Below are 14,434 nucleotides of genomic sequence, written 5' to 3'. Positions count from 1 at the left end.
TAAAATGAAGTCACTAGTGTGGGACCTAATTCACTATGAGTGGTGTCCTGACAAGAAAAGGAGATTAGAACACAGGAACTCAGGGAAGACCAGCTAGACAGGCAGCAGATGTCCATCTACAAGCCCAGGAGAGAGTCCTCAGAAGAAACCAAACCTGCCCACGATTTGGCCTATGTGTTCCAGAACTGTGAGAAAATAAATTTCTGTTGTATAAGCAAAAAAACAAAAAAACAAAAAAAACCACAAAACATCGACTGGATTTTTGGATTCTTTTTTATTGGATCTCTTTAAAAATCATTTATTCAGGTTTTGGCACCCTACCCCAAAAGAATGAAATAAAAATAAATTTATTTAATCCTAAAACCAAAACAAAACCAGGAAAAGGTTATCTTTGGAGTCCAAGGTCTAATTTGACATTAAATGTCACTAACTTGTTTATTAATTCAGTTGGTAAAAGTTTACTGAGGGTTTGACAATACCAAGCATGTTGGATATTTTACTGATTTAACTTTACAACAACACTGTGTTAGAAATAAGTATTCCTCCTTTATGCATAAGAAAACTGACCCAGGGAGGTTAAATTATATGGGCAAGGTCCCAAAGCTGACAAGCGGCATGACAGGGTTTCTGACCTAGGTCACTGCTTCAGCAGTCCACGCTCTTTGTACTGTAACACCCCTTCCCCAAAACTGGTCAACAGTACAATTGAATTTAAAATTCAAGTCAAAATATGCTCAAAAGGCTATGAATTCAGTTTCAGTTTGATAAAAGAAGTCTTTTTGTTGCTTTTGAAGATAAATTAAAACTTTCTAAACTGTGCTTTCTAAAACATCAGCCACCACATACTCCATTATCAGGTTTCTCTCTTTCAGTCCTAAAAATGAATAAAGAAACTGCTCTGACCCTCCACCCCAACTGTTCGTCTCACTTCTGTTTTTTATTTGTTTGTTTTGATTTGGTTTTAAGGAAGTTTTCTTGTTTTGTTTGTTTGTTGAGAGAGAGTAGGGGGGCGGGGAGGGAGAAGGGCAGAGGGAGAGAGAGAATCCTAAGCAGGCCCCACACTCAGTGCAGAGCCCCACTTACCGCTCTCCATCCCATGACCCTGGGATCATGACCTGAGCCAAAATCAAGAGTTGGATGCTCAACTGACTGAGCCGCCCAGGCACCCACCTATGTTTTTTAAGAAAGTTTCTATGATTTTAAGAAATCTTTTTATTATTACTCCCAAATGAGGGCCTGGGTTGGCACTGTCTGAATCCTAAGCCCTACTAATGGTTTTAAAATTTATCATTCCTGCTTTATTATCTCTTAAAGATGATTAAATTGTATTTGGCTGTTATCTCAGAAGGAGTAGGGCTTGGAAAGAAGAAGATATAATGACAGAATGTGGGAAATAAGTTTACATATCTTTGATTTCTAACATAAACTGTAAAAAGCAAATAGCACCCCTTTTTACTATTTGAATAAGACACGATGTTATAAATCTTTGTCGTACACACATCTAATGAAATACATTAACATATGTTGAAAAATACAATTAATCCTTATTAATTGATGATCTTTCAGAGCATTTAAGCTCTCAAAAAGTCACTATGCGTGCCTTTCTCTTTTTGACTATCCTTTTCCCTTTCCTTCCATCTTCCCTAGGAAACTGTCAGCCTGTACTCTGAAACTATAGTGAGGCATCATCAACTCATATTTATAAGGCCAGTGTCATTTAGTCAAGCAATTATTTTAAAGTCCAAACAGCTTTCAAGGAGTACTGTGGCTGATGGCTAACATCTTAAAATCTCAAGTCAAATTAGACCATCAGTTCTAATTCCACCAATGTTCTCCTCTACCTCTTTGAGTGTGCTTCTTTCCTCTCTTTTGTATAATTTTCCCTCATCCTTCAGGTATCAACCTCACCAGAATGGTGGCTTATAATAACTCCAAAACACTGGGAGAAGTGACTCTCCTATGTGCTCCTGGTATATATCCTGTCTTTAGACCAAACCCTGCATTGTGCATGTCAGATTAAATAAGATCACTGTTTATTTACCATTTCTGAAGTTAGACGATAAGATTGTGGAGAGGGTTGTGTCTAACCCATCATTATAATTCCATTGCCTGTTATAGTGCCTGGAACCCAATGTGCCCTCAATAAATATTTGTTGAATAAATGATTGAAGAAAGTAGGAAATGAGAAAAACAGCAGCCCTGATACCTAGGTGCCTATACTAAATAATTCAGCATGTAAATATTGTCCAAATATATTTAATAGTTGTATGTTTTATTCTGTATCTTTACATGTACTTAGCTTTTACTAGAACTGCTGAAGTTCATGATTTTTTTAAAACTGATTTTTAGCAAAACATAAAGTATCTAAATCTGAGAATATAACTGCTTTTCTCTTGCTTTTTCATGTGTTTCCCCCTGTTGCTGCTGAACTTGAATCTGGATTCTGTAAAACTCCTCTAGGATATACTGTTGTGTATTAGAAATTGAAGGAGTCAATTGAAGGAGGTCAAAAGATACAAACTTCTAGATATAAAATAAATAAATCCTGAGGATATAATGTACAACATGGTGACAATAGTTAATATTACGTTGCATATTTGTAAGTTGCTAAGAGAGTACATCTTAAAAGTTCTTACACTGTCTCGATATTGTAGCTTTATTCTAAATTTTGAAATCAGGTAGTAGGAGTACGCCAATTTGTTTTTCTTTTAGATAATTGCTTCACTTTGCATTTCCATATAAGGATTAATTTACCAATTTCTACAAAAAGTCCAGCTAAGGAGCACCTGGGCAGCTCAGTCGGTTAAGTGTCCAACTCTCGGGTTCAGCTCAGGTCATGATCTAGTGGTTGTGAGTTCAAGCCCTGTGTCAGGCTCTGTGCTGGCGGTGTGAAGCCTGCTTAGGATTCTCTCTCTCTCTCTCTCTCTCTCTCTCTCTCTCTCTCTCACCCTCTCTCTCTCTGCTCCTTCTGCATGCACACTCTCTCAAAATAAATAAACATTAAAATATTCCTGATAAGATTTTTGTAGGGATTATTGAATTTACAGAGCGAATTGAGTACAATTACTATCTGGACAATATTGAGTTTATCAATATTGAGTTTATTGAGTTCATGAATATGCAACGTCCTTCCCTTTATTCAGGTCTCCTTTAAGTTTTCTCAGCAATTTTTTATACTTTTTAGAATACAAGTCTTGAACTTTTGTTCATTTTCCCCCCAGGTATTTTTTCTGTTGCTATTGCAAATGGAGTCATTCTCAATTTAATATTGATTGTCTATTGATAGAATGTAGACATACAATTGATTTTTATATGGATCTTGTATCTTGAGACCTTGCTACATTGATTTATTAGTTTTAGAATTTTTTGAGGATTCTTCAAAATTTTCTATAAGTTATCTGTGAATAAAAATACTTTTATTCTTTCCTCTCCAATTTGGATGGTATTATCATTATTATTATTAACTTTATTGCAATAGGTGGAACCTTCAGTAAATATTGAATAGAATTGGTCAGAATGGACAGAATTAACTTGTTTTCAATCTTAGGAGGAAAGCATCAATCTTTCATCATTAAGTATGAAGTGAGCTGTAGGTTTTTTGTAGATGCCCTTTATCAGATTGAGGATATTCCTTTCTGTCCCTACTTTGTTAAAAGTTTTTTTTTTTTTTTAATTATCAATCGGTGTTGGATTCTGTTAAAATCTTTTTCTTTATCAAAAAATGTTTTTCTTTATCTTTCAAGATTATCATGCATTTTTAATCCTTTATTCTGTTAACATGGTATATTACAGTTATTGATTTTTGAATGTTAAGCCAACCTTACATTCCTGGGATAAATCCCATTTGATCATGGTCTTTAATCTTTTTTATATATTGCTGACTAGATTTGCAAATATTCTGTTAAGGATTAGAGACTGATAGGATCTATCACTTTGTAGGATAAAAAGAATTAGTTAAACGTTGAATTGTTAGTAAGTTCAATGAAGGCCTGGAATTGGGGCAGAGAGAGGATTAGAAGAGCTTAAATTACAGGCAGAGCAAAAGAGCAGGACCTATAACAAGAATGATAAGGGCAGGAAACCGGAAGCAGGTCAGGGTTTAGTGATGTTTGAGACCATCCACAGTGAATGATGATATTGGGGAGGGTGACAGGGACCAGATTACAGATTGTCTTGTAATCCATATATATTAAACAGCATAGAGTTTCTTCTGTAGGTGCCAGCAAGCTTGTGGAGGGTTTCAAGTGGAGAAGTGGAATGGCCAGGTTAATAATCTACAAAGATCGTACCACTGAGACCAGCGTGGAGAAAGGGAGTCTAATACAAGCAGTGGTGGCAGTTCCAGTGGGAGATATAAGGCTCAGATAAGAACAGAAGTGGTAGAATTGGATGGAGATGAGGAAATTGAATGGAGAATTATTTAAGAGATAAAATAGGATCTGATGATTGATCAGATATGTATATGTGTTTGGGTAGAAGTGAGATGTGGGACTGGGTAACAGGTGGCTTTCTGACTTTCTCCAGTGGCTAACTGGATAGTTGATGGTATCATCAGCCGAGGCAAAGGATATAACAGAATGAGCACAATTAGGTTCGGCTGCATATGACATAACCCAAAATACTGTAGTTTAAACAGCAGGGTAGTTTAATTTTCTCTTGTATAAAAGAAGTCCAGGCAAGGTGGCCCAGAGCGTATATCATGCTTCAGGGTTTCTAGATCCTTCTATCTTGCTGCTCTGCTCTTCTTAGCATGTCGTTTTCTCCTCAAACTCCATCATGGATGCTCTAACTTTTGGCCATCATATTTGAGTTCCAGGAATTAAGAAGGAAAAAAAGCAATGAATAATAGCAACCCCTGTCACTTTAAGGACATTTTGTATTGGCCTATAGTCACATGGTCTCACAGTTTGCAAAGAAAGCTGGGAAATGTACTCTTTATTCTGGAAAGTCACATGCCCAGGTAAAGAAGTGCCCCAAGGCACCCTGATGTTAGAGAGTGGGAGATAAGGACGATCCAGGAGAGAAGACAGAGAAGGGGAGCCAGAGAAGCAAGAGGAAGCCAGGAGGGTGTGATGCTACGGAAGACAAGCATACTGATGATAAGTCATATGAGATTCAGACTTAAAATGGACACATATATAGCAATGTAGAGGTTACTGTGCCCTTACTGAGAATTTTGGCATAGTGATGGGTTGGAATGAAAATCCCGTTAGAGGAGAGAAATCAGAGGAGAGAGATTAAGAAAATTAGATTACTTTTTTTTTTTAAAGGAAAGAAAAGATTGGGACAGTGCCTTTGGGGGAAGTGAGGTAAAGGGAATTTTATTTTTTAGGAAGAAAGAAATAACAGCATGCTTATATGTTGATGAGAAGGATTAAGTTGAGAAGTAAGATTAATGCTGGTAGAGAGAGGAAAGACGTTTTGGAATAATGAGATCTATAACTTATGTGGAGGGGTAGCCTTTGCTAGGAGCATGGACAATTCATCCATAGTGCCAGGAGTGACAGAGCACAGGTCAGTTAGAGTTTGTGGTACTGGAAGCTTGTGGAAGTTCTCTTGTGATTGCTTCTATTTTCTCAAAAAATAGAAGCAAAGTCATCCACTGAGAGCAAGGAGGATGGAGTTTTGAGATGGTAGGAGAAGATAAGAACTAGTGTCTAGGAGAGTGGAAGTGTGAATGGACTCGGGAACAATTGATAACGTGGCAGCATTGACTTCCCATGTGAAGCTTGTGACCATGAATTTAAAGTGCATAAGAGTCATAATAGGTGGCTGTGACTTTTCTCTAGTTACTTTCAGTTGCTTTGGGGGGGAAGAGTTAGGTTTTACCAGGTTTGCAGTTTTACCACGGAAGGACTATGATGTGGGAAAGAGGCAAGGGATTTGAGGGTTGTAATCGTAGACTTTAAGATAAATTAAGGGGGCAATTGGGTGGCTCAGTTGGTTAAGCATCTGACTTCTGCTCAGGTCATGATCTCATGGTTCATGGGTTTGAGCCCCATGTCAGGCTCTGTTCTGACAGCTCGGAGCCTGCTTTTGGAGCCTGGAGCCTGTTTCAGATTCTGTGTCTCCTCTCTCTGCCCCTACCCTGCTCGCACTCTGTCTCTCTCTTTCTCAAAAATAAACATTTAAAAACTTTTTAAAAATTAAAAATATATAAAAATATAAATTAAGAGGAAGGAGCAGCCATTAAGGAGCTGGAGGGAGCAAGCCTTACGGAAAGATAGGAGTTAATGGTTAGAGAGTGGTGTGGGAAAATTGAGATTAGGAAGGGGGTGCAGCTATTGTAATGATAAGGTCTGAGACGTGACCATGAGAGTAAGTAAGGTAGAGGCCAAGATCCCTGAAAAGGAGGAGGTCAATGAATGATATTTTGGGTATTGAAGGGTCATCGACCTGAGTTTTATATAGTCTCATTGGGTCAAATTGTTTATACTCAAAGATGACTTAGTTAGAAATCCAACTCCTCCTTTACTGCTCAGCTCTATACCTCAGTTTTGTTATCTGAAAAATGGAGATATTCATAGTTTCTACTTCCTAGGGTTGTTGTGAGGACTGAATGGATTAATGCACACAAAATACTTAGCATAGTACCTGACATATGGTGAGTGCACAATAAGCTTTTATTTTTACTTGTATATTTGTGACTAATCTATAACTCTAGCTCAGACTTTTCTTCATACAGATTCATATATGCTCCTTTACAACAAAGTCCTTGAAAACGTTTCTGAAAATCCCTTTTCTGCACTTTCTCACCTCCTTTTTTCTTTCTCACCCTCTACACTAAGTCTCCCACCCCAAATGCTTTTGTTTTGTTTTTGAGAGAGAGAGAGAGGGTGCAAGTGAGCGAGGGGCAGAGAGACGGGGAGAGAATTCCACAAGGGGCTGAGAGAGAGAGAGAGAAGCAGGGCTCACCTGAAGCGGGGCTCACCCAAGTGGGACTTGGGCTCACCAGATGCAGGGCTCAAACTCACTTAAAGTTGGGCTGTAACTCACGAACCGTGAGATCATGACCCTAGCCCTCAAGTCTGATGCTTAACTGACTGAGCTACCCAGGCGCCCCTATTGGATTTTTTTTTTTTTTAAGATTTTATTTTAAAGTAGTTTCACACCCAACGTGGGGCTTGCACTCATAACCCTGAGATCAAGAGTTGCATGCTCTACCTTCTGGGCCAGGCACCCCTCAACTGTTTTTGAAAAGTCACCAACGCCCTTGATCTTGCCAAATCTTGGTTCGTTTTCAGTCTTCATCTTACAATCTTTGACATGTTTTTGATCAGTTTTGCTTCCTAAATCCTTATAAAGATTTGGTTTCCAGGGCATTTCATTCTCTTGGGCTTTCATCCTACCTGTTACCCATTCTTCATCTTCTTTGCTGGATCTTCCTCCTCTTCCTGACCTCTAAAGGTTGGCACATTTTGGGGCTAAGTTTTCTTTTCTATCTGCACTTATACCCAAAATGCTCTGACTAGTCCCACAGTTTCAAAAAGCATTTGTATGCTAATGCATCCAAACTTCTATCTCTGTGATCTTCTCTTATAGCCAGCTCCTCCTGAACAACTCTATTTGGAGGTACAATAGGCATATCATACTTAACTGTCCAAAACAGAACTCTTGATTTCCACTCCAACCAAACCCGTTTCCCCAATCCAGTTGATGGAATCACCATTTAGTAGTTTGTTCAGGCCTTAGAATCATCTTTCACCTGTCTTTTTCTTACCCTTTGCGATCATTTAGCAAACCTGGTTGGCTCTAATTTCAGATTACATGTGGAATTTGGTCATTTTCCCCACCTTTACTGCTTTCATCTGAGTCCAGCCCACCAGTGTCCTTCTGTATTGTGTGTCTGCTTTCATTCTTGCCCCGCTAACATCTCCATCCAGAGGCCAGGAGGCCTTTTAAGAAATGTAGATCTGTTTGTTATTCCAAATAATCTAAAACGCAAATGTTACCTTGGCACTCCCTGTTTGTAAAGCTTTAGAGTCTCCCTATATCCCTGAAGGTGGTGTTTTTTGTCTTTACCGCTAGGCAATAAGCTGTGTGGGCCGAATAATATCTGGCATTTCTTGAATTAGAATGCATTGATTTGTTGAAACATTCTGGAGTCATTACAAATTGTCTATTTGATGTAGTAACATGGGATTAATCCTGACGAAATAAGCAGCTCCTACCATTACTTTTACACTATGATGTCTGAATAAATTACGTGTGTTATGTGTGCACATGATTACAGCGTGGAAGTGGATAAGAAAAAATGAAAACAAATGTCACAATCATGGAGTTATGTGATTATTTCATCTAAACATTGAGTTCAATCATGTTATAATTAAAAAAAACCCAACAAACCCAAACCTTTTTCTTTCTTTCTTTTTTTTTGAAAAGAAATGTCCCGCTCTCCAGTCTGCGGTCACGTCCCTCCACAGTCCCCTCCCCCGCAGCATAAGTTAGCCTTGGGCCCTCCGGGCCACCGTCCACAGGCTGGGTCCGCCCAACGCTTGCTCAAGACGCGAGGAGCCGCTCCCTCGGCTGTCTACGCTCCCTCCTCCCGACTTCCTCCCTCCAGGCCCCGCCCCGCGCCGGTGCGCATGCGCACAGACGAACACGTGGCTGCCGCGGAGCCAGGGCAGCAATGGCGGCGGGCGGCCGTGGTGTTGCAGACCCCCTGTCCCCGGCAGGGGTTCCTTGCGCCTTCTCCCCGCTGAACCAGGCCTACTTCGCTTTGGCGTCTGCCGACGGTCAGTTGCGAGTGTGGGAGACAGCCAACAATAGGCTGCACCAAGAGTACGTGCCTTCCGCGCACCTCAGCGGTACCTGCACCTGCCTGGCCTGGGCGCCAGCGCGGCTGCAGGCCAAGGTAAAGCAGGCGGGACGGCAGGGGGCGGGCGTCCGCCCGGGCTCGGCCTAGGTGCACCCTCGGCCCCACGGCGCGTGGCCCGGCAGCTCGCGCGGCCCTGCGAGGCCCAGGGCGAGGAGGCACAGAGCGTGGCGGCGGCGGCGGCGCGGACTCCATCCACTTCGCCAGTCCCGTGTGCGGCCTGTCCGCAGGGTAGCGAAAGAGGGCGCGGCTGGATCCGATGGGCCGTTGACTGGAGTCCCACCGACTGACTCCATGCGGTCTGTGCCCCGCGCCCCGCTGTCGTCGGGGCCGCCATGTTCGCATAGGCCCCCGGTCCCCCAGGGCGGCTTGCTTCTGCCAAGCCTCTCGCATCAACATGTGCTCTTCAGTGTCTTGGCTTTTGACAGAGTCCCTCCTTGGGACTGTACTGTTCTTTTCCGATTCCTCTAGTTCATCGGCTTTGCCTTAGGCGATTGGAATGAGTGAGTCTGTTTCCTTGCTTCCGGACACCCCCCCTTCCCCCCCCCAACCCTTGGGTGCAGCTCACCACGTGTTCTCTTCCACGTCCAGTGTGTGGGACTCTCACTCTTGAAACTCTTGACTTTCCCAGGTTTGTTTCCATTCTCAGTATTTTGAAACTATACGCTTTTTTATTTTTAACATCTCAATTCCCCTTTATACACGCTTTTAAAACCAAGTCTGAAGTCTGCTATAGGATGTGGAGATAAAGTGAAGTGGCCGGTTTAATTTAATGAATGTCAGTCCAGGTGAAGTTTTTTTAGATGGGACACTGCCGAGTTAGGGAAGGCTTTTCACTGTTAGGGCCCCATCTCAGGTAAGATGTCACTCACTGTTTAGTCACTAGACTACGTCTGCTCTAACTCACATGCACGTGGGTACTACAGGTATAGAGTAGTCAAACGGAATCATTCTAATGTGATTTGGAAGCCTCAGGTATCGTGTTTAGCTGACACTATGGGTAAAACTTCAAAAGCTAGTATTTAAGACAGAGTTTTAACTCCATCTGACTACCGTGGGGGAGCTTTCTGCTAAATGTTTAGGTTGAAAGTAGGGGTACATCTAACTATGCTTTGGATGAGTATATTTAGGTATTTTTCAGATCTTAAGGTAGCTTTTCATAGTTTCTAGATGAAGTGACTTTAGTTGATTATTAAAAGAAACCTTTTTGGGGCTCTTAAGGTGAACTCAGACTCTTAAAAAAAATCATAGGCGTCATTGTTAAAGTTAGAGCAGTCTGCATAATTTTCCTTTTCAAAATTATTTTCTATGTTTCTATCTTAACAGTCCTATAAAGAGATGACAATATTGATGCTGAGGGAAAATCTGGAACAATGATTGGATGCATGGATCCAAGCTCTACTGCTTACATTTAATCTAGGTTTGGCTTCATAGTAATTCAGTAGTTTTTATACCTCTGATTCATCATTGGTAAAACAGGGGTGATAATACCCACCTCATAGAATGGTTGTGAAGGTGAACATGTTTAAGAACACCTAAGTATTTAAAATAATGTAAGTGCTACAACCACTGGTCATTATTGATATCTCATGTTTGTATGGTTAGTCCTGGCAGGGAAAGATTAACTTTTTGTCTTGTGAAGAAGAAACTGAGGCTCTGGAAAATTAAGCAACTTGCAAAAAACCAAAAACAGAAATAGAACTCAGGTATTTAGGGCTTAGTTAGTTCTCCATTATCTACAACAAATAGTTAATATTAGGTTGGCAGAAGTTTGTTGCCTGCCCCCATCCCTCTTTGCCTCACCCCCCCTTTGATTTTCTGTTGACTTAAGTCACATTCTGTGCCTCAGGAATAAAACTTTGGCCTAGTTACAAATTTCCTGTTGAAAGTCATAGTTTTAGGTTATGTATATCAGTCTGATATAGAAAAATATCTGAATTTGGTTTCATACCCAGGACTCAACTCAAATTTGGCTTTTGTCACATTGAGCAAGTCACTAGTTTGGAAGGTTTAATTGAAAAATGAGAGTTTGGCTACTTAAAAGTTTTTGTAGGCTTCAGTATCCTTTTATCTGTATGCTCTTGTTTTAGCCACATAACTTTGTGAAATGTTTTGAAATAAGATTTTTAAGAACAGAATCAGAACTAAGAAAATTCAAGTGACTTCACCGAAGCTTTAATAACCAAAGAAGAGATTGTGGCCACTAGAGTTGAGGTACTCTGACTCCTTGTCCGCTTTTCTCATGCGGTAACCCTAGATCTTGAGTCACAGAATTGAGAACTTGGAGGAATGTAGAGACATCCAGTCTTTGTCATATTGGAGATGTATCCTTCTAGAACATCAATTTTACTGAAGATGAGAGAGGAGAAGCAGTTTTCTTGAATGCGCACACATGTTTTGGGGTAAAATAAAGTCACATAATTTTTTAAAGCTAGAAAATGATTAGTGATTTATAGCACCTGCTTCAGTCTCTGCTCCCAGGCCCCTGGGTTATGATCTTTGTCACTTAAGTTTTAAGATGTTCTCATCTTATTAAACCCTTCCATTTCCCATCTTTGAGGATTAGAGTATGAGGCTTGAAATGGATGTTATTCTGAAGCCAGTGTTCCCAGCATGTTAACGTTTTTGGAACTCAAACCTGAAGTGGAGATTATGCCACACACCTTTCAGAGTCTTCAGAGAATTATATGACTGCTGTAGTAAGTGCTCAGTAAATGTTAATTGTTATTGAATGCTTCAGTTAGCATTCTCTATGGGCTCATTTTACTATTTACTGCTAACATTCCTCAGTGTAAATCATTTTGTAATGGTATCTTGTATCTGGTTCAGTGATTGGCAATTTGCCACCCAAAGACAAAGTTTGGTGACATTACTACTGAGTGGAGAAAAATGAGTTGGTGCTGGGTTGCTTGGGTTACAAGAATTAAAGCAGTACTTCGTAAATGTTTAGAAAAATCGGATTGCTGTTTCTTGTTCTTGGTCACAGAATGATTCTAATACTTCACATGCCACAGTAGTGTTTGGAGGGTTTTTGTACATGTTATATAGCTGAGCATTTCATTTGGTTGATGGGGCCTGGGGGAAGAGGACCTCTAATGAGGATAAGCAAAGTGCAAGAAGACAGACTGATGGACTATCGACAGATGGCTGTGTTTACAGCTCCTCAGGTGTATGTGTGTAAACTGAGGTGGAGATGTTATGCCAAAGCCACGGAGGAAGTGGCTGAGCCACCTAGTAACTGACCCTGCTATTTCATTGCCCCCTTAAATCTCTCAAACTTCTCTACTTTTCCTTCCCTAGCTGATGTACAGCTCTGAAGAAACAGACCTTGTCGACTGTTAGCTACCACAGGAAATGTGTTTATGCTCCTTTGCTGTCACTGCAGTTAAAATGGTCTCACGCAGCTTAGTACTTGTTGAATGAAACACATGGATTTCAGCTGTGAGACAGGGCAAGCACAGTAGCATTAAGAATGTTTTTAGCAAGAATCTGAGCTGAGTATTCCCATTCTCATCCCTTGGAGATGTAGTACAGTCTGGTTGTGTTCCTGCATGATGCTCTATCTTAGGGTCTCTCCAGTATTTGAACTTGAAAACAAGGTAAAGTTTGCAGATTAGATCCTGTTGACAGGAATAGAAGTTCCTGTGTATTAGAATTTAAGTGTTTTTGATATAAAGACTGTATGTAATTATATGTAAAATGCACATATTTTGTTCACTGTTATCTATGAAACTTAAACATTTGCCAGAGAAATGATGGTAAGATAGGCCAAGAAAAGGCGTAGGAGACTAATTGCAGAATGAAACTTGAAACTTCGGCATAATTTTTGGTGTCTGGAGGTCAGAATTTTTCAAAAATAGTTTTGATCCATTAGTGGATTGTGAGACAGATTAGTGGGTTGTGATAGTGTTAAATGAAATAGACCATCAGAGTGTGTTTTGCTTGGGAAAGGATATGGTTTTTGTGGAACTTGTTTCGCTTATATATATGTATTTTTATGAGTGTGTGTACTGGCTGTCCATGTAAACTCTTCTTACTCTGGGATCTCAGTCTAAAAAGTCATTGCTTTATTGGTCAAATTCAGACTTCTCATCAAGGGATGTGCTTTTTTCCTCTGTTTTTCACATCTGCCCTGTCTTGATTTTGTAAATCCTGCACATATGTTGGTGACACTCTCACCCAGCCTTTTGATTGCCTTTTGGATCAAATGTTGATAAACTTTTTCAGATTGGTGCTGCTCTTTATTGTTTAGCTCAGTCAGACTTTCAACATTGAAAAAGACTGTAAGAAATCACATTTTTTTTCGTCTTCACTCCTGGTACCCCCAGGAACTCCCAATTTTCCAATCACAAATATGAATTAAAGTTTTAGCCTATCCTTTTCATTACTTTATATAATTATATGTAAATAATGAGTGTGCACATGACATTGTGTTAGGCACTTTAGAGGAAGTAAAACTGAGTATGACTGAGACATCAGGGAAGAAATGGACAATTCAGATATGCAGTGTCTGTAATGCAGAGCACAGTATGATGTGTGCCTTAAGGGAAAGAAGAGATTTTTGTGGAGAGGTGAGAGTTGAGGTGGACCTTGAAGCATGGATAGATTTTTAACCAGGTAAAAATTGAGGTGAGCAGGAAAAGACCCCTCCAGGTTCAGGGAAAAGCAGAAGCAAAAGGGGAAAGTGTTAGTGATTGGTGTAATGTAAAGATGGAATTAGAAATAAGGTTGGAAAGGGTGGGTTGGAGGCAAATTGCAGATACTTTTGAATACAAGTTGTTTATATTGACTTACTGTTCTCTGGGGAATCATTGAAGTTTTTGATCACAGGAGCAACAGGTTCAGAAAGAAAATGCTGACAAAGGTCTATCATAATCCATAAATATTAGCTTTAAATTCTTGGGTTCAGAAATATTTGGTAATGGGGTAGTATTTAAAATAGTAGATTTCACTAAAATGCACATTGCTTACATAAGCTTATCTGGTTGACTTGTTCAGACATGCTCATCCTGCTAACTTGGAAGTGATTTTTAAAAAGATCGTCCAACTCAGAGAAAATATGCATGAGTCAGTAGTTCTTTGAGATGTGTTACTTGTGTTATTATTTAGGTTTAGACCAGTAATCCTCAAAATTGGGCATAGGTTCTGTGGATGCTCCTCCACTTGTCTCTGCTTGCTTCTCCCCAAAATACAGATTTTGTTGATGGGGAAATTAGGGCTTTGAATATGTTAATGTTTAATTTCTAAAATTTCTTTGTGCTTTTTAGTGCAAATTCGTATCTCCAAAAACACATATACATATTTGGACCAGCATATGTTTCACACATTAGAAACCTCAGTGTGGATAATTTTGATTTGATTTGGGAAAACCAAGAGTTGGAGAAATAAGTTCTAGAATCTTTCAGAGAAGAGTTTTCTGATGAGGTGTAGTAGGAGGTTTGTATACTTTCCCCCACTGCCCTTGCCTGAAATAGGTGTTTGTGTTTATAACCTTGTGCAGAGACCACATCTGCCTTGCGGGATCACTCAGACTTGGCTTTAGACATTTGTTTAACTGAAGGTGGGACATAGGACATTGCTTGTGCTAAGGTTTCAGTGTTTTAAGCAAATTAAATTACT

The 14,434-nt window shown here is 40.0% G+C and overlaps 1 protein-coding gene across 2 annotated transcripts in view; it reads left to right on the top strand.

Moving 5' to 3' along the window:
* The first annotated feature begins 8,554 nt into the window (after positions 1–8,554).
* Positions 8,555–14,434, top strand: part of WDR43 (WD repeat domain 43) — a 45,289-nt gene continuing 39,409 nt past the window's right edge. The window contains exon 1 of one of the 2 annotated variants that reach the window (XM_042933352.1): positions 8,555–8,854. In XM_042933352.1, the coding sequence (XP_042789286.1) occupies positions 8,630–8,854 (225 nt within the window). In that variant the 5' untranslated portion in view covers positions 8,555–8,629. Of the gene's footprint in view, positions 8,855–11,308; positions 11,515–14,434 lie in introns of those variants that run through there. The other variant, XM_042933353.1, reaches the window with a different exon arrangement.

Source organism: Panthera leo, chromosome A3 (genome assembly GCF_018350215.1).
Source record: "Panthera leo isolate Ple1 chromosome A3, P.leo_Ple1_pat1.1, whole genome shotgun sequence".
Taxonomy (NCBI): domain Eukaryota; kingdom Metazoa; phylum Chordata; class Mammalia; order Carnivora; family Felidae; genus Panthera; species Panthera leo.
The sequence above is the reverse complement of the archived record's forward strand: the minus strand, read 5'-3'. Positions and strand labels throughout refer to the sequence as shown.